At 53.7% G+C, this 25,079-nt stretch overlaps 7 protein-coding genes across 10 annotated transcripts; 2 read left to right on the top strand and 5 right to left on the bottom strand.

Annotated features, from left to right (window-relative positions):
- Window positions 1-1,679: 1,679 nt before the first annotated feature.
- PV07_11124 (uncharacterized protein) lies at window positions 1,680-3,737 on the bottom strand. The gene is made up of 2 exons (XM_016398528.1): window positions 3,273-3,737; window positions 1,680-3,165 (listed from the first exon to the last, which is right to left on the bottom strand). The coding sequence occupies exons 1-2, from the start codon at window positions 3,463-3,465 to the stop codon at window positions 2,042-2,044; spliced, it is 1,317 nt and encodes a 438-aa protein (XP_016243090.1). The 5' UTR covers window positions 3,466-3,737; the 3' UTR covers window positions 1,680-2,041.
- Window positions 3,738-3,869: 132 nt separating this feature from the next.
- On the bottom strand, window positions 3,870-6,742 carry PV07_11123 (hsp90-like protein). Its single transcript, XM_016398527.1, has 3 exons — window positions 6,615-6,742; window positions 6,150-6,437; window positions 3,870-6,091 (listed from the first exon to the last, which is right to left on the bottom strand). Exons 2-3 carry the CDS (start codon window positions 6,408-6,410, stop codon window positions 4,244-4,246), a joined length of 2,109 nt encoding a protein of 702 aa, XP_016243089.1. The 5' UTR covers window positions 6,411-6,437; window positions 6,615-6,742; the 3' UTR covers window positions 3,870-4,243.
- Window positions 6,743-7,292: 550 nt separating this feature from the next.
- On the bottom strand, window positions 7,293-10,471 carry PV07_11122. 2 transcript variants are annotated; one of them, XM_016398526.1, is made up of 3 exons: window positions 9,202-10,471; window positions 8,187-9,144; window positions 7,293-8,135 (listed from the first exon to the last, which is right to left on the bottom strand). In XM_016398526.1, exons 1-3 carry the CDS (start codon window positions 9,640-9,642, stop codon window positions 7,648-7,650), a joined length of 1,887 nt encoding a protein of 628 aa, XP_016243088.1. In that variant the 5' UTR covers window positions 9,643-10,471; the 3' UTR covers window positions 7,293-7,647. The 2 variants fall into 2 exon arrangements, with proteins under 2 accessions (XP_016243088.1, XP_016243087.1); XM_016398525.1 differs by having other exon boundaries at window positions 7,293-9,144.
- A 1,342-nt stretch (window positions 10,472-11,813) lies between these two features.
- PV07_11121 (uncharacterized protein) lies at window positions 11,814-13,465 on the top strand (the record flags this gene model as incomplete). The annotated part of the gene is made up of 4 exons (XM_016398524.1): window positions 11,814-11,876; window positions 11,924-11,954; window positions 12,014-12,155; window positions 12,208-13,465. 4 exons carry the CDS (start codon window positions 11,814-11,816, stop codon window positions 13,463-13,465), a joined length of 1,494 nt encoding a protein of 497 aa, XP_016243086.1.
- A 446-nt stretch (window positions 13,466-13,911) lies between these two features.
- PV07_11120 (uncharacterized protein) lies at window positions 13,912-15,523 on the top strand (the record flags this gene model as incomplete). Its single annotated transcript, XM_016398523.1, has 2 exons — window positions 13,912-14,094; window positions 14,156-15,523. The coding sequence occupies 2 exons, from the start codon at window positions 13,912-13,914 to the stop codon at window positions 15,521-15,523; spliced, it is 1,551 nt and encodes a 516-aa protein (XP_016243085.1).
- Window positions 15,524-16,515: 992 nt separating this feature from the next.
- On the bottom strand, window positions 16,516-20,421 carry PV07_11119. Of its 3 annotated transcripts, XM_016398522.1 has the most exons (4): window positions 19,697-20,421; window positions 18,975-19,629; window positions 18,604-18,917; window positions 16,516-18,552 (listed from the first exon to the last, which is right to left on the bottom strand). In XM_016398522.1, the coding sequence occupies exons 2-4, from the start codon at window positions 19,561-19,563 to the stop codon at window positions 17,053-17,055; spliced, it is 2,403 nt and encodes an 800-aa protein (XP_016243084.1). In that variant the 5' UTR covers window positions 19,564-19,629; window positions 19,697-20,421; the 3' UTR covers window positions 16,516-17,052. The 3 variants fall into 3 exon arrangements, with proteins under 3 accessions (XP_016243084.1, XP_016243083.1, XP_016243082.1); XM_016398521.1 differs by having other exon boundaries at window positions 18,975-20,421; XM_016398520.1 differs by having other exon boundaries at window positions 18,604-19,629.
- Window positions 20,422-21,824: 1,403 nt separating this feature from the next.
- PV07_11118 (uncharacterized protein) lies at window positions 21,825-23,284 on the bottom strand. Its single transcript, XM_016398519.1, has one exon. It carries the CDS (start codon window positions 23,241-23,243, stop codon window positions 21,879-21,881), a length of 1,365 nt encoding a protein of 454 aa, XP_016243081.1. The 5' UTR covers window positions 23,244-23,284; the 3' UTR covers window positions 21,825-21,878.
- Between the last annotated feature and the right edge of the window lie 1,795 nt (window positions 23,285-25,079).

Raw genomic sequence — 25,079 nt, 5'->3', positions numbered from 1 at the left:
ATCCAAGTCCAATGCGATCTTAAATGCTCCCTCACAAAGTCTCCTCACCGTCAGCACAGGCTGCCTTGTATTCGCAATGTATTACTTTCTTCAACAGACGCATCCATACCTCGTACTTATAGAAACGGTTTAGCGCGCATCTAGACTGAGATGTACCTCGCTTGTTGAGTTTTTGGGGGATCTTCTCTCCGCTACCCGCCGGTAGTTTCTCTGGACCTAGGCAACTTGACGTCCTTCGAACCTTGGGGCGGGGTTGCCTGTCGAAAGCGCAACGCTAGAAATATGCACAATATTTCGAGTGCATAAGGTGGCTTCATTGGTGACTGACGTCGAGATGACGACTCGTGCTGGTGTCTTTCGTGCGAGCTCCGTATTTCGCCTGATTTTAGGCATCCCCCATACCTGGAATGCATTGAGAAGAGTAGCATCGGCCAAATCTTGGCGGGGGTTGATCCCGCAATTGCAAACGGCGAAAATGGATCTGTTCGTCTATCAGTCTCAGCACTGGAGCCTTCCCACTGTTTGTTTCCACCAAACCGCGAAATGGACGACGGGATGTGAGGGCTACCATTTCTGACAGCTTCCCTAATCAGCCGCTCTCATCCCGCCATCTCGAAAGACATGTTCTCCTTCCTCGGCGAACGCAATTGGGTAGAGCACTGGTAGACTCGTCACCTGGATCTTATACTGATTCCAGATACTGTAAGCTTGCTGACGAGTCAAGTGGAAGGCGGCGCGCCCCGTATTCGGAGCTCGAAGAGGCACTCTGCTCAGCATGACAGGATTAAACTTGGCACCCAGTACCAGCAAAGACTGGGTGAAGTTCCCCTTTTTGCGGGACTCCTGATGGTACGGCGGCTGCAGCCTGGGTAGGGAGGTGCTGGTTTCATTCCGGAGAGACAACCAGAGAGGAGCAAGGGCTCGTAACAAGAGCTGGGGTTTGGGATGTGAGCAATGGTGTCCAAGTTAGAAGGTGTTGTCACTACGGTATGGGAGGCCACACCGCAGTTGACCTGTCTTGCTAGAACGGCATTTTCCAGCCACACGACAGCGAACAAGAACATTCTGATTCGCTCGAAAACGCAGGACCGTGGGTGTCAAGGAAAAAACCGTTCAGACCGCACGAAGCGAGTGTTGACAGAGGCCGAAACAGGCTAGATCGATGGACAAAAATGGCCTTTCCTAAACAGGCAAGATGCATTTTCACCTCCCAAAAACTTTCAGAAATTCAACTCTGGAATTATTATGCTTTGGTTCTTCACAACCTCCAGTCCCTTTCGAAGAGCCCCGTGTCATCCATTCTGGAACCTCCATGCTTCTGAGCTTTAGCGTCAGAGATCAAGCCACGCTAACTGTACAGTCTCACGCCTCTCGTCACCCTGACACACTCACCAACGACCCCAGACGTTACCCACGGTGAGTTATCTCTCTCTCTCTCTCAGAGTGTGCTACTCTCCACCTTGCACACATTTCGTCTCACTCCTCAATCTCCTCTCCGAAATGATGAACACACAGAAACCTCACGGCATTAGGAAGAGCCGGAAAAGGATGCCGCAAGTCTGAAATTAAACCCCCCATACCATGCCAAACACGTGGATGCAAGAATGGCACATCGTCAAATGTGCGATTCTTTGTGGTTTCTTGCGGCGTCGGTGCTTAGAACTGGTTCTTCTGAAACAGGGAAAGGGAAACAAAAGATTCTCTCTCCTGTCTTTTTACCTTTGATTCACTTTTTCAGTGAAAATCAAATCTATTGAGCAGAGTTCGCTGACGGTTGATTTGCAATCTTTCTAGGCTATACTGATTGCCAACGGGGACAAAAGCAGGACTGAGTGGGAGGGCCGAGACTGACACCGAGACTGACTGCTCGCCCATCTTTTGGTCTGAAGGTTCCAAGTAAAGCAGCCAGTACCGTTTTCCCTTGGATATAGAAACAATGTTCTCTCATGTCCGCCCAGGAACGTGACCGTACAACGCCCATGCTAGATGCAAGATGAACCCGTCATATTTTCCTCCCAAAAGATCGTTCTACTCCTCTATCTCACCCCTGATGGACTTTCTTCAACCTCGTACTCCCCTCGTACAAACCCCTATCAATCGCTGCCGCCACCGTCAGCGTCCCGCCCACCACCGCGCAGACACCCGTCAAAAAGTTGGCAAAGGTCTTCGGCCTCGCCTCGCGGTTTATCACCTTCATCGGAGAAATGTCGTAACTGAAGAAGACGCCCGGAATCCCTCCATGCGCGTGGAGTCTCTCCTTGTGTCCCTCGGCCGCATCGTTCCCACCACTCAGAGATCTCTTGTGTGACGTGACAGAGTACTGATGCGTCTCGATCGAGCCTTGGCTGCCGGCTCCCTTGCCTTGCATGCCCAGCGGTATCAAGTCCGCCAGAGACGAGTGCTGCTTCGCACTCCGATCCTCATCCCACCCAAGCGGCAGATAACTCGTGCTCACCACCTTGATGAAATACATGAAGTTGAACCCGGGTTCCTCCGTCTCCTGCTTCACGCCGTCCAAAGGATTCGCATGGTGATGATCGCTCCATTTCGCCGTCACTCCCATGTCATCGTCACTCAACTGCGGGCCAAACCTCAGCGAGTGGATCTCATGCGTGAACGTATGTCCGCCCTCGACGGGCGTGTCGAAGTAATTATTCAAGTCGTGCACGTGCATGTTTCCATTTGAGAAGCTGCGACCGGGCGCAATGTGGAAGTTCCCCACGACCTTGTTCACGCGAATGACGCCCTCAATGCGGCATCCCTCCTGGCGTTGTGCGTCGAGTCTTTCACCATATCCTTCCCGCTCGCATTGTTCCACGCCTTCGCCCCGTCCGAACGCCCAACTGTTGGAGGCATACGCTTCCCGCACCTCGTCACACGTATTACAGCAGCCGGGTTTTGTCGCATTGGCCGGAGGAGGAGCGGAGTAGCAGGAGCCGCAGTAGTCTGGATCCAGGTGCGCGGCGTTGTCTTGTTCATTATGCAGAATCAGGGCGGTCGTGTCAATGATCTTGGATCCCTCGGTGACGGAGGAAAGGCGCACTTTGTTGACGCCATGGACGACTCCCGTCTGCTGCTCGCCCGAAACGTCCATGACATCGAGAGTGAGCAGTTCGCAAGGGATGCGGGGGAAGGAGATGTTCAGGTGAATTTCCATCTTCTCGCCTACACAGGTCAAAATACCGCATCAGCAGGGGCACCTCCATTTATTTGTATGTCTTCCTCTGTGGACGCAGCTGCGACTCCAGAACCCAGGTTCAGGTTTTTCTTACCTCGCCCCTTATCCACAATCAACTCTGGCATAACTAGAATCTTCCTGTAATCGCTCCATTCTCCCCATACCAAATAGAGAATAATTAGGATCGAGGCAATCGTCACGATGCCGCCAGAGGTCGTCCGCACCCGTGCATCTTCGACGGTCTTTGTGAACGCATCCAGCCGGTGAAACCGCGACTTGAGGGCCATGATGGATTATAACACCGTCTATAGGTCTCTCCAGAGTAGCTGAGTGGGAAGGTAAGGTCTTGTGCCAGAGATGTGGAAAAGGTGGTGGGAGAATGGAGGAGGCTGAATGGGAGCGCACAGCGCCTCCGGGGAGTGGGACCGTCGAGGAACTCGAGGAGGTAATAGGAATATACTATTATTATTGTGGAATGCTTGCCATATTAGCAGACAGCGACATGGTTCTCGTGCATTGCCGAACTGTCAAGATTGGTGAGTGTGAGGCAGCATCAGAGTGGACAGCATGTTCCATTGCGACTTGCGCATTTCCTGTTGGAGAAGCAGGGGGTCCGGAACAACGTCGCTTGGCGCGAGCCCTCCGCTCCGACACGTGGGATATGCACTTTCCGCTCGCCTCCAACATCACAGGCCTACAACGGCTACTTGTACGGCTTGAACAGCAAAAGAATGTTTCGGAGGCACTGTTCATCTAATCGTGCAATCAATTGGAACTATGGAATACGGGAAGCCGTGACCACAACCATCAAGAGAAGCTCACTGCTTAACCCGTTCTTCTTCCATTATTGCCCCCTATCCGCTTTTTGGTGGTCATTGCAATCCTTTCCTACCACTAGTCTTTCCCAAACCATTTCACTCATTGCCGGGATATCGCTGAAGAAAAAACATGGCAAGGGCAACCACGTCTGACCGACACCGGAACGCCATTAGGGATGACACAAAGACAATCGCTCAGGAAGTGAGATCTCGTCGATGGAACATCTATGCCGTGGCAGGGAACCGTCTAGTCGACCTCTTCCATGGCGCTCTCGCCAGCACCCTCAGCGGCAGGGGCCTCTTCGGCAGCCTTCTCTTCAGCAGTCTCGGCCTCCTCATCCACATTCAGACCGAGAGACACGAGCTTGTGGATGCGCTCGGCGAAGCTCGCTGGCTCTTCGATGGTGAAGCCAGAGACGAGCAGAGAGGTCTCGAAGAGAAGCTGGGTGATGGACTTGACAGTGCGGTCGTTCTCGCCATCGGTCTCAACCTTCTTCTTGAGCTCACGGATGATGGGAGACTTGGGTGAGATCTCGAATGTCTTCTTGGAAGACATGTACGAGGACATGGAAGTATCGCGAAGTGCCTGGGCCTTCATGATACGCTCCATGTTGGCAGACCAACCGAACTGGCCGGTTCGAATGGCGCAGGGAGAGCCGACGAGCTTGTGAGAGACGACAACCTTCTCAACCTTGTCGCCGAGGATGTTCTTCAGGCTCTTAGCCAGACCCTCGAATTCCTTCTCCTCCTTTTCGCGCTCCTTCTTCTCCTCGTCGGTCTCCTCCATCTCGAAGTCCTTGGTAATATCAACAAGCTTCTTGCCATCGAACTCTTTGAGTTGCGTCATGGCATACTCGTCAATCGGATCAACCAAGAACAAGACCTCGAAGTTCTTCTCCTTGAGAGAGTCAAGGAAGGGGGATTTCTGCACGGCCTTGATGGATTCACCGGTGATGTAATAAATCTGCTTCTGGTGCTCTTGCATGCGGGTGACATAGTCGGTGAGCGAGGTGGCTTCTTCGCCAGACTTGGTGGACTGGAATCGGAGGAGCTTAGCAAGAGACTGGCGGTTCTGCGAGTCTTCGTGAATGCCGAGCTTGATGTTCTTGCTGAAGGCAGAGTAGAACTTGTCGAACTGCTCACGGTCCTCGGCGATCTCATTGAAGAGTTCGAGGCACTTCTTGACAATGTTCTTCTTGATGACCTTCATGATCTTGTTCTGTTGAAGGGTCTCACGCGACAGGTTGAGAGGCAGGTCTTCAGAGTCGACGACACCCTTGATGAACCCAAGCCACTCGGGGATCAAGTCGGTGGCGTCGTCGGTGATGAAGACACGTCGGACATAGAGCTTGATGTTGTTCTTGGTCTTCTTGGTCTCGAAGAGATCAAATGGAGCACGCTTGGGGACGAAGAGGATGGCGCGGAATTCGAGTTGACCCTCGACAGAGAAGTGCTTCACCGCAAGGTGGTCTTCCCAGTCGTTGGAGAGAGACTTGTAGAAGGAAGCGTACTCTTCTTGGGTGATGTCGGAGGGGTTGCGAGTCCAGATTGGCTTGGTCTTGTTGAGCTCTTCCTCTTCGATCTTGGACTCCTTGATCTTCTTCGTCTTGGGTTTCTTCTCCTTGTCTTCGTCTTCTTCGTCAACTTCTTCGATCTTGGCCTTCTTCTCCTCATCCTCCTCAACCTCTTCGGCCTCCTCGTCGGGAACCTCCTTCTCGGTCTCCTTCAGGACGTGGAGGTAGATGGGGTAGGAGATGAACTCAGAGTGCTTCTTGACGACTTCCTTGATCTTCGACTCGTTCAGGTAGTCGGTCTGCTCGTCCTTGAGGTGGAGAATGATCTTGGTGCCACGGCCAAGAGGCTCGCCGTCCTCATCGTGGGTGATAGTAAAGGTGCCACCCGCGCTGGACTCCCAGATGTATTGTTCGTCGTCGTTGTGTTTTGAGACGACAGTCACCTTGTCGGCGACCAAATAGGCCGAATAGAAACCGACACCGAACTGACCGATCATGGAGATATCGGCACCGGCAGTCAGGGCTTCCATGAACTGCTTAGTACCGGACCGGGCAATGGTACCGAGGTTGTTGACGAGATCCTATTGTGACAGGTTAGTCACGATGCTTGTCTCTATAGTCACAGGTGAGTAGACTTACAGCTTTGGTCATACCAATACCGGTATCACGGATGGTGAGGGTCTTGGACTCCTTGTCTGGGATGATGTCGATTCTGAGGTCCTTGCCAGAGTCCAATTTGCTTGGATCTGAGAGGGCCTCATATCGAATCTTGTCAAGAGCATCCGAGGCATTGGAGATCAGTTCTCGAAGGAAGATCTCTTTGTTGGAGTAGACGGTGTTGATGATGAGGGAGAGGAGTTGGGAGATTTCAGCCTGAAACTCGAAGCTTTCAGAGGCCATGGCTGCGGTCTTGTCTGTGATGGAGGTCTGTGAAAGAAGGAAAGTCAGTACAAATGAATAGAAGATGGACCTGGGCTGAGCAAGTTGATGCTTGCAAACACAGTCACCTTTGCTGCTGGCGACGGCGCAATTGGAGAAGCCAGAACAAAGTGAGGCAGGCAACACTGGGCCAATGCGGGCAGATACAATGGGGGTTGGACTTACAGAAGCAGTGTGGTCGTGGTAAAGAGACAGATGAGCAGACTGTCCTTTTGGAGTGGGAGTAAGAGTGGAAGAAAATTTCTGTGTGATGGTCTGATGAGAGGAAGGGAAGGCTGGAAAGTGTTTATGCCTTATAAACTTAGCCGCAGTCAACCCTGGGGAGCTTCCATATGGTTCTTTTTTCCTCTGCACTTACTGCCCCCACAGAAGCATTTGCCAAGACACGGGCCCGCAGCTCTGAATAAGCGCCGCCAGACAAAAAGAACCCTGTCTGGCAGAAAGGCTGCAAACACTTTGATCATTGAGGAAGTGGAAAGGCTTGTTTGCTCTGGTCAGATAGTATCGCGAGGGCCTGACTGTCCTTCGCCTGCCAGGGGCTAGGAGCACTGATTCTGGCATCGCATGCAGCAGTTTGCTTCGTCTCTAGCTGATATCTTCAGAGCGGCTCAAAGCCCTCCGCTGCTAGATATTTCTGTCAGACAAAATCCCCATCTAACGGGCCCACTAGCAAAGCGTTGCCTGGCCACCATAGGCTGGCTAGGCAGCCTGACGAGCCTTCTCGAATCTCGCAGCCTTGAGGAGCCACCCGTCTGCCCTCGTACTTTCTACAGTGTTCGGCGCTCAAACAGCGCTGCATCGCCGAGAGCCTTGTAGTACTCTGTTCCTTCTGGAGACAGAATGCAGCTTGAACAAGTATCATTGTAGTAGATTCACGGTTGATATTCACATTTCCTTTTTTTAATCAGCATGAGACAATGCTATATCGATGCATGTCCCACAAATATACAACCAAACAACCTCCCACCCAACCGCTATTGTGATGTGCAAGATGGTTTGGTAGAATCACAGCTATCTATCGATTCCGGATATGTCACAAGATTAGCAATCCCTATACTTCCATTCCTCAGCCCCCTGATACACGTTCAACTCCTCCTGGCCCCTGGTTGAATTTTATTCTTCGTTGCGGTCTGAAACTCATAAACCCATTTCGCCATTAAGCCGTGACCAAAACTTCTGGGGTCGTTCTCTATCCGCCCTACGCTTCCAAAGTGCCTTGGCACTCCGTACTGCTCTCCCTGTTGCTGGCTTCGGCGGCTTTCTTCTCAGCCGCTTCCAGTCTTTCTTGGGTCTCTTTCAACTCGCTCTGCAAGCTCTTGATGTAGACAATGGCCATTTCAACCGTACTTGCCTTGCTCGCACCCTGTCCAGGTGCGGAAGGCTTGGAAGTCGCTGACGTCTCTCCGTCCTCGTTTTCGTCTTTGGGCGGCCTGTCTTTCTTGTTGCTGGCCATGAGGATAGACGCAGGAAGGAGAGCCTCGATCTCTTTCAATGCAAGATTGATTCTGTTCCGTCGGCCTTGCTCTGCGATTTTGTGTGATGTTCGCTTCGACGTCAGATTTTCCGCTAAGGTCTCGGGGTACGAAACTCCTGGAAGATGTGTGCCCTCTAGGATGTTTTGATAATTCGATTTCGAAGCAAGATATAACGCACTCGTCTCCGCTGAAAGATGTGACATGCCCGGACCTAGAACGGTCAGCTTACCACGTACCTGTCCGCGTCCGAGGTGAGACTTACCAGCCGCAGGAGCTAATGGGCTGATACTTGGGGAAATTTTGGGTCGCAACGCTGGAGAAATTGTTGCAGAGGACGTGCTCTGGCGTTTCTTGCTGGCACGACCTCCTCCACGGCTTTCGACTTTCCCGGGTTTCGCAAAAGTCTCTTGCGACGTCGCCCTTGTCAGCGCACTTCGAGGTGTGCTAGCAGCGCTAATCTTGGCGGATTTGGCGCCAAGAGTAGGAGTGTTCTCGCCAGAAACAGCAGTCTTGCCAGTGTCGATAATTTGCAACCCTTGGGACATGGTGGAAGAAGCCGCTGCCGCGGGTAACATGATATCCTCCATAGGTTCATCTGCACCTTGGACAGGACCGTGGTGCTCCATCTGCTTCATGGTCATCGACTGGTTACTGGGCATCCTCATCAACGTGGCAGGAGTGACCGGGTTGGCCGAGTGGGCATTCTGAGCGGCGATCGCCGACTGCGGCGACTTGCCCGGATGAGGCACAGGAGGAGGCCTCATCGCGGCTTCGGACAGAGGCTCTGGTGAGACCGAGTCGTCGCTCCCTTGGAGCACGGCGCTATTGGGCGCCGAGGGATGGAGTGTTGAACCCAACGTCCCCTGCGGAAGCATGTTTCGGATTTTGTCCATGGGCAACGACGTCAGAGAGGGATTTCGGCGACGGGGCTGAGGCTTCATCGCAGGTGACTGCTTGACGCTTCGAGCAGGCGTGCGGGCAGAGTTACTACCTTTGCGCCGAGGCCGCTTCGTCCCAGCTGCGACGGGTTTTCCCGCGGCACTCAGATCGTTGAGATCAACAGGCGACGCCGTGGTTCCGGTCGAGCTAAAAGCAGCCTGTGCCTCAATCGCAGGGGACGTCAGTGGACTGAAAAATTCGTCTGCTAGCCCATAATCAGACATCGCAAACCCGCCGTCCATGGGAGTTTGCGCGGGAGAGACTAGTGGGGTGAAGGAGACCTGGAAATACCGTCAGCAAGGGTAGAATCACCTTTCTGTGTGCCGCTGCCATGTTACCTGTTGGTGGTCGAACAGAATCTGTCCGTTGTTTCCCATCTGTTGCACATATTTCCCGGGATGCATCTCGACGCTCACAGGCGTAGGAGGCACATGGTACTGCGGCGGCATCTGAATTTGCTGATACTGAGAGTATTGGGAGTATTGCTGGTTCGTCGACATTTGATTGCGATACCCGACTGGGTCGCTGGTCGACGTCACATGGACGCCCATCTGTTCCGCCCCAGAGTAACCTAAATCGGCGGCGTTGTTCCCAAATCCCAGACGGCCCATGGGGGTGTCGAGGCCGGAGTGGCCACTGTTCGTGGGCGCATAGTGTTGGAAGTCGTTATCGAGATCGAGGAATTTTGTGAAGTCCTCGTCGCCAACCCCAGGCACCATGCCGTCATCTTGCATATCTTGAGCCCATACGACATTCTGCTCGCGATCTTGTTGAGTCATCCTCGAGGCTGAGGATGTGAGGTTCAAGCCCGCAGGTGGGCTGCGGGAGGTGGCTGATGGGAGACACGACGGGTCAAAGCAGGTTCATTTCTGAGGCCGGCCAGACAGGAGCAGCACGCTTGGGGTTGGCCGGAACAGCGATCGCAATGCCGCACAGATCAGGATGGCGACGACTGAGGTCCAGCGAGACAGACACAGGGCAGCGCAGCCTCGTGAAGGGACGAATGGAAAAGAGGCAAGGCCGTGGTACGTTGGACAACTGCGCTGAAAAGGCAAAATTGAGGTCGGCGACGGTGGCAGTCAAATGCCCACTACGGTACCACTTGCAGGTTGAAAGGTCAGAGTAGGCTTTGGATGGTCTGGGCTCCACCCAGCGGGGTTGTGCGTTTTGGGGGGGAAAGGATGGCGTGGGTAGGTTCTTCCTTGACTTGCAGTGAGCGTGCAGTAGGCGGACAATGGCGTGGGCATCGGCCAGGGTCTTTCGCTCAAAGGAGGGCGCTGAGTCGGCTGGCCGGCCGCTGCAGAGTGGGTGTGGGACGAGGAGGAGTCGGCTAGGAGGTCCTGGCAGTTTTAGGGCTCGGGATGATCGTAATGAGGTAGACGAAGGGTCGAAGTTCGGGGGCCAGTGAGGTCGGTGCGAGCGAACTCGAGGTGGTGGGTAAGATGTCATTCACCAGAAAGCAATCATGTGCAGATTCATGTCCTGTACCTGGTCCTCTGATCCCATGAGCAGCTCTGAGAAACAGCGTCAACCCGCTGCCGGGTGCGAGAAGGAAGGGGTGAGATCAGGTATCACGCTGGTGCTTCAAGGTTGAAGCTGGAGGTTGGTACGTGAAAATCGCAAAGGGTCATTGGTCGGACCTTTGCTTCGAGGCGAGAGTGGGATAAAATTTAGTTACAGAGGGGGATTTCTTTTGGGTATCGCGGGTATTAGCAGGGATCGATTCAGCATTTCTGCATCAGCCTTTACGACTACATCCCGAAGGCAGAGAGTTCGCCGGCCCCAGGTCAGTCGACCAGATCTATCGGGCTGGCCAGGCATCAATCATCTCGCACTTATATTTATCGAAGTATTGTGTATGAGCAGGGAGTACGTAAACCCTCCGCACCTCGTGAGCTTCACAGCCAGGGACGCAGTCTTTTCTGCGCCTGACTTCAGTTAGAGGATGAGGCCCGAGATGGATAAGGAGGGTGGGAAGGGTCCAGGTAGCAAGTGGCAGGTGGCAGGCAGGTGGCAGGCCATCTTTTCCCGACTAGTAAGCACTCCTAGCCTTCGTACAGGCACCCGTAAGGTACCTGGGTAGGCCTGGACACCCCCCGGAGGCGTTTTTTGTCGCAGGGAGCATCGCCGCACCAGGAAGTGGTTGCAACCCACAGGCGGCACCGGGCACCTAGCCAGAGCTAGGAACACCAGTCAAAGACAAGGGCGGCATCCAAAGGGGGGGGTTGATCTATTAGTTAGAAGGGGCGGGGCGCACCCGCCGGGCAACAGCCAGACACCCTGCGGCCACAAACCTCTGACCACTGACCACTCGTTCCTCTTACGCTGCCTGCGCTTCTCCTCTCGCCGCAAGCCGGACGCACATCTCTTTTCCCTTTTACCGTTGTCCAAGGCTTCATTGTGAGTTGATCCTACTGTACCCGTTCATCTCTCTCCCACTCTGTGCCACTCAGTATGGCAGTGATGTCCGCTGAATACGAGACAAGAGACAGCTGGGTCTCCAATTAGCGCCTAGAGTGCCGTCCTTTGCATTTTCTTCTTCTCTCCGTGTACCTCGTATGTTTCGGCTTCCACTCTGAATTCAACCCACTTCGCTCCACCGAATCAGAATTTTCAGGCCCGTCTGGATCTCGAAGACGTACCGCCGTTAATTCGTGCTCCAAGCCTAGCTTGCGCCCTCTCTTTGATTGGCTTCTCTTCTCGTCTACCACTCAGGCTGGGCGATCTGACTGTGCGACATCAGGTCGGTAGATCCCACGACACTTGAGTCAAATGAGTTTCCATCTTCATGTCTTGAACCCTTTTTTGCCCTAGTCGATCCTTGCCAGCCAGCCAGCTGACTGACGACAGTTCGTACAGAGCCCTGTCCCGTGCGAGACCTTTCCCAAAGTGGCTACAGGTATAGCCTTCGTTGCATGCTCCGACGCCCTGCCTTGTTGCGCACGCCACCATGTCTACGAGTAAGCCCAAGGCGTTCCTCAAACAGTCGAAGTCGAAGAAGAAAGCAGAACAAGTGAGATGGAGCAGACCGTCGCTAGCTGATATTAACAAATCGCATAGGCTCTAGAAACCGTCGATGACTTCCAGGCAGGTAGGTGATCGCGTGAACAGGCCCCCTGGTTCAAGCCGCAGTGACTGATCCCCTGTTAGCTGGAGTGGACTTTGAAGAAGCCGCAGGGAAATGGAGGGCCGGAGATGCCGTCAAGTCCATGCGCTTCTTTTCCAGAGCTATCGAGGTATATGACCAGGGGTTGCAGACCTTCCCGACTAGCATTGATCTCGCCTACAATAAGTCTGTCGGCCAATCGTGCCCTCGCATCCGCCACAAGGCTGACCTTGAGTAGAGCAAGAGTCTTGTTGGAAATTGCAACGCATCCTCTTCTCGTGCCACATTTGCACCGGCCACTTCTCGAGGTTTTGCAGCAGGCACTAGAGGCGCATCGCTACGCTCTTACTCTAGATCAGGACAACCCAGACACTTTGTTCAATACGGCTCAAGTTCTGACGGCTATTGCCGAAGTTTGCGCCAAAGATGTCAATCGAGCTGATCAGGATGTGCTGCAACTACTCGAGGAGGCTTTGGAACTACAAAATCGGTGTTTGAGCATTCAGGAGCTCAAGCTCGAGGAATACATGCAACAACAAGATGAGGCGGCCACCCAAATTGCATCAGAAAACGCAACTGAACCCACCAGCGTGACCGATGAGGGCAACCCCGGTTCATCCGCAGTCGGCACTGAAGACCAGTGGTTCTCGGTTGTGGAGCCAGTAACAAAAGATACTCTGATTGACACTATTCTCGCGCAGCTAGGGACCCTCACTACCCTCAGCAGCTTTCTGAGTTCCTCAGATTCCGTCCCGATTTCCAGCTTGGGTTACATCGAAGAATATTCTTCCAAACTGGTCAAGACAAAACTGCCGCCGCTCCTTCAAGACGCCGAACCAGAGAGACTGCAAGAAGTTGCACTTGCTCGGGCGAATCTGGCGTCCGAATTGCTAAAGGCAGGCTACCTGTTGGGCTCAATCGACCCAACCACATACAAGCGGGAGCGGGATGAAGCTTTTCAAATGCCTGAACTGGAACTGGAAAGGAGCTTTCCTGCCTTGCTAGCTAACGCAAACAGTCTAATTGCGTTCAACTCTGCCCTTGCAGACGGCGAGGCCTCCAACGCCGTCTCCCATGCGTCGATGCGGTGGAGTGCCTTGGCCGCAGCGATCACCAATATGGCCACAGCATCTAAGATTTCTGGTCCTCTGCCTGAGGATATCGCCGAAACACATTTCATCCGTGGGAATTGCTCTCTCCTGCAACATCAGCTAGGACAGCCGCCGATATCCTACAACGCCGCCATCGCGAACGGACCTCAGCTTTTGAAGAATGCAGAGACTTTCTATCGCAATGCCAGCAAACTCTATCAGGACCCCGAGCAGAAAGCTGCGTCGCAGCTTAGGGCCGTTGTTGCTCAGGCAATCCAGGCGCAAATCGATATCGCTTCCGCCGCTGTCCAGCATGATCAGGGAAGGGACCAGGAATGGGTCAGAGTCCAACTTGATGACATGGCTGACGACGGGCTCATTGCGCCACTCGCTCAGTCTCTTTGAGACATCCAACTTCTCCTTGCTCTGCTTTTGAGAGATTGTTATGAGAAGATTCAGACACTCGTCCTTCAGCGGCAAGAGAAGCCCCAGACTCGGCCGACTGACTGAATGGTTGATAAGATACTTTGTGCCAATATCGGAGGCGAGGGAAAGTCTGGCTGCAATATTCACGCTTTGTGTGCACGCATTGCCAACTCTTTTCGCTCCCTTCCTTCCTCACTGGCATGACCCGCTCCAATTCATACAAGCCCGGGAGCTGAGCGCTCCAAGTTACTCAGGGTCACGACATACTGCCCCTTGCTGAAATGAGAACGGCGTGCCCCCGCTACCTGGGTGCGGTCGTGCTCGCATGTTTACACACTCGAAAACGGGTCCGGTACAATCCACACAAGCAAGTTTCTCGTATTTTAAACTGCCAATTCGATGGCTCCCTCGCGCAATAAATCATCATGCCCCTAGGATCAGCCCGTTATTCAGAGATGGAGATGAGCCTGGCGTGTGTCAAATCGCCCCATGGTGCGGACACGACAATATCACACCACAAAGACGATCTTGTAAGGGTGCAGAGCCTCTTTTACGCGTGCCGCTACAAGCAGTGCATTGCGCTTTGCGAACAGCTCCAGAGGTCGGAGGTATGTGACTTTCCCCAGCATGTAAGTCCAAAGACACGCCGACATGCTGACCACATTGAAGCTCCACGGCCTACACCAGGCCTTCCTCTGGTTTTACCATGCCACCTCTTACGAGTCGATGGGATCGATTGCACACAACTTTTCGAGCAATAAACTTCAATTTCTGGATTCCGCAAGGGAGAGCTTCAGTCTGGCTCTGAAATGTCTTCCTTTGCCATATGTCTCAACGGAAGGAGGAGCCTACGAGCAACCGGAGGAGTCTCCTGTCACGGTTGGTTTTGGCTCTCCGTCCATCAACGGAGCACCGCTAGCTGGTAGAAAAGATATACCCGCTGCTGGCTGTGTCACAGAGATATCACCTTCCATTTCGTCGAGCAGCTTCTATTCGTCGGAAAGCGCCCACTCAGAAGGAGGATCTATTGCTGACAGGAATGAATCATCGCGGCAAAAGCACACATGTCAAGGAATGTCGGTACCAGACGTCCCCGTCAGTACAAAAGAAGAAACTTCCAAATGTAACCCAATGAAACACTCGGCAACTCCAGCTATCTCAGGTGCGGACGAGTCTCGACTCTGGCGCAGTCCCAGCTCCACGCAAGTGCTCCAAGACGATCTGATACCATCGCCTTTGTTCAGCCGGAATGCAAAACGCCCTTGCATGGGGGTTCCTGACAGTAATGCCGATACTCGACCACTGCCGCCTTTGCCATTCAATCACAAAGCCGGTTTCAAAGTCCAAGGCACCCGCATCGTTCAAAACCCGCTGATGCGCAGGACCGCAGTCCAGACCCTCATCGCACGGTTTGAAGGAACCCTGCCCTTGCCTCCATCGTCTCCATTATTAGCGACACGTTCTCCCTTGCGAGAGCAGGTCTACGGACTCGAGACTCCTGCCGCATCCCCTGGTGTCACATCTCCACGATTTAGAATGATCCGCGACGCGTTCAGTCCGGACCCGCAGAATGAACACCTCGAAGCGTACCTCAACACCTGCACCTCGAGCGCGCTGGCGCGATACAACGCGCATCTAGCGGACTTTCGTGCTCAGCTGAGAAAGCACATTGCTTATGTAGATGGAGAAATTGGTCGTGTGCAGAAAATCCAAGGCGAGAGAAGTGCCGCTAGAGCATTGGGGCCGAAGCAGCGGTTTGCGAGCTTCTGGTCTTTCGAGGTCGCTTCTCCTTGTTCGAAGTCGAAGTCAGCACCGAGACCCGCATGTGATGTGAGCCGAAATGCTGACCTTGCGGGAGAGGACGACAACTGCTGCTCTCCTTGGGGAAATGGTTCTCGAGACCGATTCAAGGAGAAGATCGACGAGCTGAGACGGCAAGGCTGGAAAGTGTGCAAGGAAAGACACGGCTTCAAAGGCGAGGAGTTCTACAAGGACCTGAGAAGACGCGTCGAAGTGGAACTGGAGGGTGGCCATTGACCTGGATGGAAGAGCACGAATAGAGGGGACAGGATGCTTGTTTTTGCTTGCTCAACAGGGCTCCAGTGGATTGTTGGCTACGGAAAGGATGATGATGTGCGTCCTGATTACCAGCAGAACGGAGTTAGACCAGAGGGAAAAGCAAAGCACTGTACCCTTTCCATGATTACCACACAGCTACTCGAGCACGGTACCAATTCAGTTTACCGAGGGGAGGGAGCCGCTCCCGTACGCCATAGATTCGTGACCTCGTAAGATGTACCAAGGAACCCGCAAAAACCACTCGTCCATACAGACTCATCCCACCCACGCGCCGCACGGCGTTTCTTCTGCGGAGAGGGACCGGCCCGGAGACCGACCCTCGCTCCTCGAGCAGAGATGGCTGGCTGGGGTTGGGAATGGGAACGGAAAGGGGAAAGGTTGCATGAGCTACGAGGTTAGTAGTACCCTGGTAGACAATAATACGAGGTAGGTAGAGTTGCTTTTTCCGAGACAGTGACTCCGGAATACCACCAACCCAGCCACCCACCCGTCCACACACTCGTCCGTCCGCCGAGACCTTGTCGGGGCAAGGCTGTAGCTGATTTACTATGCTGACTCAACCGCCCGGTTCCCCAAGCACCACAAGTACCAGTGAAGGACAAGTTTCCCAGGACACTGCGGAGCGCGAACGGAGACTGAAGAGAAGCAACGAGCAGGAGTGCGGCGGCGGCGGTGGTGGTGGTGGTGGACAGGAGGACTATATCACGATTGTGACTACGCTCCATCCTGGTACTTCTATGGACAGAATCAATGGGGCGAGACTGTATGTGGTCAGCGTAGACAATGGAGAGCGTGAGTCATCCGTCATTAAGACGCACAAGTATCTTGTGAGTCGTGTCAAAGGTTGGCATCCGGGGGTCATTGGCAGAGACTAGACCCAAACTTCAATGACCATGGAACCAGAACGGAGGGATGGAAGAGAGAATACAAGAGGGAACAAGACAACGACCTTGATTTGTGAAGGAGATGGATTTTTGTATTTCTGTATCTTGTATCAATGTCAAGGTTGACCGATTCCCCCATTCTCCATAGCCAAACAAGAGCTATCGAATCATGATATGAAACCAGCACAAAATGTGGATTGATTGAACCAGCCTTTCCCTTCAGTCCTTCCCCTGGCGATGACAAACGTTGGCTTTCCCATGAGCCAGTTGGATTGTTCGCGTCCACTCTCGAATCACCAGCTCCTGCTTGTTCCACGGTGAGAGAATGGAAATAGGAAAAGAACTGGACCAATATCATCACGTCGTCATCAATTATTCAAGTCATCAATCTTCAGCCCACTTCACACTGTCTCGACACCTGCATCTTTTTTTTTTGGTGTGTTTGTCGATGGGTGGAGTTGGTAGTGAAAAGGAAAAGGTCCCCAAAATAAAACTAAAGTTCGCTCCACGAAAACATGTTAAAGTGTACATGGCGGCGGGCAGTGTGCCTCTTTGCCGCCTTGGCCGTTGTGGTCCCCACCGAGTACTCCTCCTCGGTGACGTCTAATTGTTCATGTCGTAATCGATGAAATCGCTATCGTTCCACGCCGAATCGAACATGGGGTCGTTGTCGAGTGTAGCAAACGCCTCCGGGCCACCTGGGAACAAAGTCGCCGTGGCGGCGGCGGGATTCGAAAAGGCGTTGCTGCCTTCACCTCCAAAGAGGGAGAAGTCACTATGAGGGAACTCCGGGTCCGAGCCAATCAACGGGGCATCGTTGAATGACTGTCCAGAAGGACCAGCGATCATGGGAGAATGCTCCGAGATCGATGGGTTGCGAGAGTTCGGCTGGAAATAAGAACTCGGTGTCGGGAGCCCTTGATTCCAGGAGGTTGGATTGTTGCAGTCCATTGTGATGTCCATTGCCGTATTGTATGGAGACGGCTCGGTGATGTTGCTGTACGTCGGTGTGATAGGTGTGGTCATCATGTTGGGATACTGAGCAGGCTGGTAAGAGCTCTGGAAGGGGGCGTTGAAGTCGAAATCATCGCCCATTGGGTTGTATTGCGCGGCCGGAGGGTTTCGTGGGAAGATTGGGTTGGAGTATGTGACCGGCGTGGAGTTGAAGTTGTCGAAGGCATTGATGGGCTGCTCGAATGGTGTCATGGAGGAGCTGCCTGGCATGCTTCCAGCAATGCTTCCCGCAACAGAGCTGGTGTCGTCCCAGGTCCTGATGGAGACGGCTGGGCTGGGAGAGTAATCCATGCTTGGAGTTCGTGGAGTCTGAGCCGGCGTCATTTTGGTGACGGCCTTGTCTTTGCCCTTGGCACGTTCATAGTGCCAGCCATGCTTCTTCTCCTGATGCTGCTTGCAGTTGCTCTCCCGCTTGGTTCGGAACTCACAGAACTCGCACTTGTAGTAGACAGGGTCTTTGGAATGACGGTCGTTGATGTGACGCTCACGTTCCTTCTCAGTTGGAAGACCAAGCTCGTGGTACTTGCAGCTCGTCTCAGGGCATTTGAAAGGACGAGAGTGAGTCTTCTCGTGCTTCGCCAGATCACACTTCCTATTGAAGATCTTGTCACAGGTAGGGTCAGAGCATTTCATCTCGACGATTTCGGGGATGTAGCCCTTCTTTCTGCGAGCCATGGACCGCGCCACGTCTTCATCGAGAGCCTCACTGCTCGCTCTCTTGACCCCAGGACTGGGCACGTAAGGTAGACCCGTCCTGAGAGAGTAGCCCTTGCCGTTCTTCCAGCGAACGAGCTCAGCCTCATTGCCAGTTTCACCGAGGCCACCTTCAAGGGTGACCTCATCATCGATGGAGTAAGCCATGTCGTCGTCTTCCTCAGCAGTGCCCGCCTGCTGAGCGCGACTGGAGGAGCCGATATGCGCAGCTAGCCGGTTGACTTGTTGCACCAAGTCAAGGAAATAACCGTTGTCGTAAGGACGGTCGGCAGCACGGCGTTGTTCCGACTCAGCAAGGTGTTGATAGGTATCGACAACAAGCTGGATCGTGAACTCGCCAAAGATGCGGTACAGTTGCCTTGAGATGGCAAGTGTCTTGTGATCGACGTCAGATGGAATCAGGTGTTCGACGGTGAGGGTGCTTACCAGGGGCTGGAAGATAAGGCTCTGTTCCAGGTCACGCAGGCATCTGACAGCCTTGTTGTTCTTGGACCCAAGGGCAGTGACGAGAGGATGGAAGTCCTCGAATCTGTCTTCTCGGAGGATGGGAGTGATTATATAGTCCTTGATCTTCTTCCGAGCGGAAGGACTCAATGCGGGGTGACGCAGTGAAGGTCGAGAAGGAAGTGGAGCGATACTCTGCGTGACAGCGGATCGGGTAACGGTGCTAGAAGTCCTAGATGAGGGGAGGCTGCCTCGTTGCCTAGTGCGTCGCGTTGTCGCGTCTGGAGAGTCAGCTACTGCAGGTGGTTGGTTAACACTGTCATCACACATCAACATGCAGCGGGCAATCCAACCTTGAATTGCTTGTGCAAGACCGTCGTCTTCGGCAGCGGTTCCCACGGCTTTCTCGGCTGAGTCACTGATGGAAGTGCCCAGACCACTGTCCTTGTTCGACAACAAATCCAAAGCTCTTTCGAATGACTTGGCTAGACCTTTGTCACTCGCGGGGCTGATCGACGAACCCAACCCTTCGTCAGAGGGTAACGTGACACGGCGGACCCAGACTTGTTGGTCAAGCGGTGGGGTGGAGCGACGACGACTGGATGTCTTCCTGCCGCGGGCGCCAGAGAAGGTGTGTTCGAAGTCGGCGATGGACTGAGCAACGTCTTCCTTTTCAGAGAGCCAGCTAGTGAGAGTCGACTGGGAGCATGTCGGAGAGCGACGAGTCAGGTGAGGGATGCTGAGCACTGGGTCATCCTCAGTGGCCGGCGAGGACGAGTAGTGGAACGTCGCGCCCTTGGACAGGGACATCTTATGCAAGATGCATGCTGATGACTCTGTCGAAGTGGGAGAAGACGCAGAAAGACCCTTGGTGATGAGTCGAGGAGTACGGCGATGAGCAAAAGGAGTGGGAGGAGGAGGCATGGTGGTGGAGGACGCCATGGTTGGTATATGTAAAGGTCTGGATGAACCAACGCTGGGAGAAGACGCAGATGACACGCAGAAGTGCTAGCCCGAAGTTTAGCACGCGGTCGATTGGTCGAGTTGGATCATTCCCCCGTGGCTTGTGACTCACCTGTGCCAATAGCCCCTCAAAAGATATAAACCGAAGACTGAAGATGTATGAAACCAAAGTCGCCTTTACTCACAGTTGCCGCGTTGTTGATCCTTCTTTTCCAGTTGCTGCCAATGATATCCAGTCGGGAGGACGCCGCCCCCGTCTATTTGTGGGGTTCGTTTTGAATACAATGTGGCCTCTCGAATCGGGCGCAGGTCAAGCGTGGTACACTGCGGGCAAGGTATATACCGGTGGTTGGATGGTCTCGGAAGGAGCGGACAGGCGATACACAACTAGACCAAAGGGTGGGAACCAGTTGGGCTCACAGCCTCGTACGGATGGGGGTTCTAGGAGTGCACAACTGTTCTTTTACAAGAACACGGAAGTGCAATTGAACCAAATGGGGATGAAGTGAGGTTCGAGTGGGAGTGAGATAGAGGGTCCCGGATGGTGGAGGGGATGATAACCTGAGGCCAAGGTGGCGAGTCCAGGTGGTGTCTCTGGACCGTGTAGCCGAGTTGGAGGAATTGGGTTGGGAGGGAGGGAGGACGGAGGGAGTCAGGGCAAAAGAGAGTCGCGATGGAGAGGAAGAAGTGTGAGTCGAAGTGAAGCCCGTTGCGCTGATGATGTTTGAATCTCAGGTTCGCTGTTGCCTGCTTGGCACGACCAGGGGTCATCCACCGCCTGGATGCTATTGGGCGAGAGGAAGGGGGCTCTATTCGCTTCCCTGCCCTTCCAGTGTGGCGCGGGCAGGCGCTGTGCCCCAGTGGTGTGTTCGGGCGGCTTTTATACTGGCACCCGCTGGTCAGCTACTACTACTACTACTACTGCTACGGGGTTGACGGGCCCTGGACGTGCCCTGCTCATCCCAGTCTCGGTCTTTAGCACCCCTGTTCATCGGCCGTAAATGTTGCCCATCATCCGCCTGCGTCCAATCCCTATCTCCAGTCCCCTCCCCAGTCTGTTTCTGTGCCATGCAGGATGAACCGGGATTCCTGCTCCTATCATGCTTCAAAAGGAAAAGGACACCTCATGCAGCACGAAGAGCCTCAGGAAGAGACCGTCCACTACCTCTCTGGCTCCGACCAAGTGACGGATGACATATTGACAGTGGTCGTGGCAGCTCACGCCATCGCTTATCTAATCGATTGAGTACAAATCAGAGTCAGCCCTGCCAAGAGACGGAGTCGGCACGAAATCAACCCGTTGCACATCTTCGCCATGGATGGTAATGATGATTTGTGAGCTTCTCATGTCCTTTCTTCACTGATGCACCAAGTCGGAATCTCAATGGCTCTCTCACATGCCAACGCCCGAATTCATCGAGCTCGGGGACAGGTCCTGTTTCCCCCAGTCTCTCTTCGAAAGAAAACTCGCCCTGCGGAGAGATACGGAATAGGGGGAGAAGGATGCAACGTCGTGGCTGTGGCAGTGCAAATATTCAAGCTTCTTCGACGCGAGAGCGACCATTGAAAACTCGCACACTTACTCGTATTTTTCTCGCCTGTATCCTCAGGGACTCATGCATGAAGTCCACATGGACTTTTGGTGAAAGTCGCCACGCTGTCCACCTTTGGGCGATGAATATCCATTCGTTCCTGGATACCAAGTCCACCAGACTGGACTAGACAGGGCGCCGTGCAAACCGGTGAATGCAGCAAAACGCGTCTCGGACACCGGCGATTGGCTGGTGTGCACCGGATGCAAGGAACTTCAGGCCTCCCATGTGTTCATGACGCATGTCTCTTTCCAAAGAACTTCCTGCGGGCATTTTTGTAATCCTGCATTGGTAGGTCTGCTGGTTCGCCCTATGAGAAGCCTTGAGCTACGAAAACAGGAGCAGTGCCCTCGCGTTACAATCCCACTGCACGAGGAGCAAGGCCGTCCGAAGGACAGAATGCACCATTTCCCTTTCCGCAAAGTGACTCATGGCTTCACTCGTCCCCTCCTTACGGCGACACCTCGTATTTTTCACCAATCACAATCCCTCGGTTTCCGAAGTTTTGAGCCTCACTAGCCTCCGTCTACATGTGTCACTGCCACGCTATCACCTGATCAATGCAGATGATCATTGCTGTCGGGCAGTTTTGGACCTTTGGGGGGGAAGAGTGGGAAGAACGTGTTCCTCGCGTGGAGGCAGGATGTCAGCCTTATCTCGTCGAAACGGCAATTTCTTGAATCTTCATTTTGCTACGCATGGCTAGTTCGTTACCCAGCCTCCAATCCCCAGGATCCCTCCATCTGGCCCTTGGCTGTCCATCGTCCATTTTTTCACCGGCGCGCAGCCAAGGTCCGTTGTATATCCAGCCTCGAACATCTCCATCCCCGCCCATCCAATCATCGCAGCGTTGTCCGTGCAAAGCTCAATGGGCGGAAAGACCAGGCCCATTCGCTCGAAGGAACGCAAGTCCAAAAGTCTCCGTAGATAATAGCGTAAGAAGTCGTTCGCCGCAACGCCTCCGCTCACCACCAGGGTGGGAATTTCGACACCCTCTGCTCGGAGTTTCTCCAACGCAATGATGGTCCGCGAGCCCAGATGCTCGAACGCTGTGCCCAGGGCTGACCGAGCCAATAATGTCCGCTCCTGCTCCTCCATTAGACCAGTTTCGGCTCGTGCAAGTATGAGCCTTTTGATCTGGCTCGCAATGCCCGAGAAACTAAAGGCCAGATCTCTGTTCTGAGACATTGGGGTAGTCAATCTCCATCCAAACTCGTTCGATGGCTTGTGGACCTCTTCAACCCGTGTCTGAGGCACTTCCCAGGACTGGAACTCTGCTGGATCCTTGAAGGCGTAGCGTGAGAGGTACTTTCCAAACGCAGTATCAGGTGTGCTCTGCTGCAGTTCTTGGGGAAGGATCAGACGTCCGCACTTGTCCAACTCGTCGCCCACGGCTGTGTCGGTAGTTGTGGCCAATATCTTATGGTCTACCAGGCCTTTTGATAAGAGCAGCATTGTATGTCCGCCACTAACCAGCAACGTTAGGAATGGAAAGGCTGGATTCAGTGAGGTTTGTTCGAGACGTCCATCTTCTGTCATTGCATGGACGAGCCTTGGTGTCAGAGCGTGGGCTTGCATGTGATGGACGCCGACCATCGGTATCTGCCATGCCGTCGCGAGACCTTTGGCCGTGGCCAACCCGACACCAAGATTAGCTGACATCCCGGGTCCCCTCGTTACCGATATAAAGTCTGGCTTTTGTTTCGGCGCGCCATCTCGGAGCCATATTCCCCTTGCATGGGGGAGCGCATCGTGGGCGGCGGGTAGGGAGGAGAGCGCATTCTCCAGCAATTTCGAAAGGTTCGACTGGTGGCTCTCCAATGCCTCAGTGGGAAGGATGCCGCCTTTGCCGGTATTTTTGGCAGTGATCTTTTCATTGAAGAGCAGTCGCGCCTTCACTCGTTGCGGCTCATTTGTCGTGGAGCATTTTGAAAGGATGGCGACGCAGGTGTCGTCGCAGGAGGTCTCAATCGCAAGGGTAAGGAGGCTGCGCCGGGGCGCGACACGGGTGACAATTTGTCGACATGATTTGTACAGGGCTCTCGAGTGGCGAGAACCATGAAGCATCGACGTGAGAGGACGAGTTCAAACGCAGACTTGGTCTGTTCGCGAGTATGTGTCGCGCTGAAAATTGTTGCTCGTGTGAAATTGGGGAGATGAAGTTCCGACGTTTAACCGAACATCCACCATCGACTCCATCCCTACCTGACTGCTCAACAGATAGAGCGTTCTGCTCGCGCTGTGATGGTCATTCCCCACGACTTCATCTTTGTGTAATCAAGGTAAGGGCAGTCATTCAGTGTACTAGTGGCGGCAGCTGTGATTCCGGAATCATTGAACGATTCAATTCCCAATACGCAACCCTGTCGAGTACAGCAAGCTCCAGCTCCTCGACTTTCCTCTAGGGACGGTCGTCAATCGTCATCGACCCGTGTCCCAATCCCTTTCGGACCATTAGTTTAAATTCGTCCGTCCTTTGCCAGAAGGAGTCCACAGTCGATCTATCATCGAGATGCGATGCCCGGGAGAGATGGCCCAGATGTCAATTAGGTTCGATGAATCACCATTCAACAAGTTGATGTCATGACTTTGGGACGAAGCACCTACCCCGGAGTATATCAAGCTCCAGAGATCCGAATGGGTAGGTAGTGTCATTGTGTCTCTTCTTCACAGCTTTTACCCTATATTGCACACCGTGACCAGGAAAAATGCAGCGAATCCAACTCCTACATCGTGTAGTTCCTTGTGTGAATGGAACAAGGACGCTGAGCCGGACGTTCATCGCCAGTGGCCCACGCCAGGCGGGATCTTCGCCAAACAATCCCTTGAACGACAGTCACAACACACCAGGTACTCATCTCACAATTGATCCTTTGACACAATGCCCAAGGCTGACACGACAGACGCAGTGCAGGGCAAGAGCCACGCGACGGGCGAGAGCGTGGTGCCCGAACCGGTACAACGGGCGGCACCGGAGGGGCTCGAAAAGGCGCTTCCGGAGGGCGTGCATCCTACCAAAGGCAGCGACATCGACCCGCACAAGAACGAAGATAGCAGCTTCAAGAGCCACGCCACGGGACCAAGTGTAGTCCCCGAATTCATCCAGAAAGCGGCCCCGGAAGCGCTGGAGAAGGCACTCCCAGAGAGCATCCACCCGACGAAAGGCAGCGATATCGATCCTCACCCGGGCCAGAAAAAGGCCACGAAGTAGAACCCTTTGCCTAAGTCAAACTTCAGAAGGGGTGGATCTCCGCGAGAGCAATGCCTCGAAGCTGTGGAGGACTTTAAAACACATACACATCATCAATGGTTCACAGCTCTACTTGGTCGTGCGTGGAGTGTACGTTTTCTAGTTCTCCTCTCCGATGAATTGTGGAGGACACGAAATCTTCATTATGTCGGGCCGGTTCGAATGATATGGCCACGACGGCAGAGCGACGGCATTACCAACACAGCAGCAACTATACTTAATGCTGGTGTCTGACATCAACTACTATAGACAAGGGGGGAAAAATCAAACTTATTCTTGTGAACTCGGGCGTCACTTTGTTTCCTGATACCTACATAGATATTCTCCTGCGGACCCGTAAGAAACACATGACAATATAATACACGTTGCCTTGAGACCCGGGTTCTCATGACGTTTGGCTACATGCAAACGGTCAAGCCACGGCACCACATGGAACGTTATCGAGATTAGTCCCCTCCCTTGACCACCACTTAGGCGCATCGCTCTCTAGTGTCGAAGGCTGGTGGGGGGGAAGAGTGAGTGGACGGGAATCCATGGGAGGTCCCGACCCGTCTCTATCACACATTCCTACGCAATAGTGTCTACCCACGTCCCGTGCACGAGCGGGTAGGTGGGTGATGTGCGTAGTAGATCCCAAGGCTGAGCGTCAAGCC

Source organism: Cladophialophora immunda (assembly GCF_000835495.1).
Source record: "Cladophialophora immunda strain CBS 83496 unplaced genomic scaffold supercont1.7, whole genome shotgun sequence".
Classification (NCBI taxonomy): Eukaryota; Fungi; Ascomycota; class Eurotiomycetes; order Chaetothyriales; family Herpotrichiellaceae; genus Cladophialophora; species Cladophialophora immunda.
This window is presented reverse-complemented; position numbering and strand designations above follow the sequence as displayed.

Bases quoted from the DNA above. Each gene is read 5' to 3' on its own strand.
- PV07_11123 (XM_016398527.1), bottom strand. From the start codon at position 6,410: ATGGCCTCTGAAAGCTTCGAGTTTCAGGCTGAAATCTCCCAACTCCTC. The intron at 6,092-6,149 runs GTAAGTCTACTC...CTGTCACAATAG, and splicing joins GTATTGGTATGACCAAAGCT to GATCTCGTCAACAACCTCGG.
- PV07_11124 (XM_016398528.1), bottom strand. From the start codon at position 3,465: ATGGCCCTCAAGTCGCGGTTTCACCGGCTGGATGCGTTCACAAAGACC. The intron at 3,166-3,272 runs GTAAGAAAAACC...TGACCTGTGTAG, and splicing joins GATTGTGGATAAGGGGCGAG to GCGAGAAGATGGAAATTCAC.
- PV07_11122 (XM_016398525.1), bottom strand. From the start codon at position 9,642: ATGACTCAACAAGATCGCGAGCAGAATGTCGTATGGGCTCAAGATATG. The intron at 9,145-9,201 runs GTAACATGGCAG...CGGTATTTCCAG, and splicing joins TTCTGTTCGACCACCAACAG to GTCTCCTTCACCCCACTAGT.
- PV07_11119 (XM_016398520.1), bottom strand. From the start codon at position 19,563: ATGGCGTCCTCCACCACCATGCCTCCTCCTCCCACTCCTTTTGCTCAT. The intron at 18,553-18,603 runs GTAAGCACCCTC...GTCGATCACAAG, and splicing joins GCCTTATCTTCCAGCCCCTG to ACACTTGCCATCTCAAGGCA.
- PV07_11118 (XM_016398519.1), bottom strand. From the start codon at position 23,243: ATGCTTCATGGTTCTCGCCACTCGAGAGCCCTGTACAAATCATGTCGA.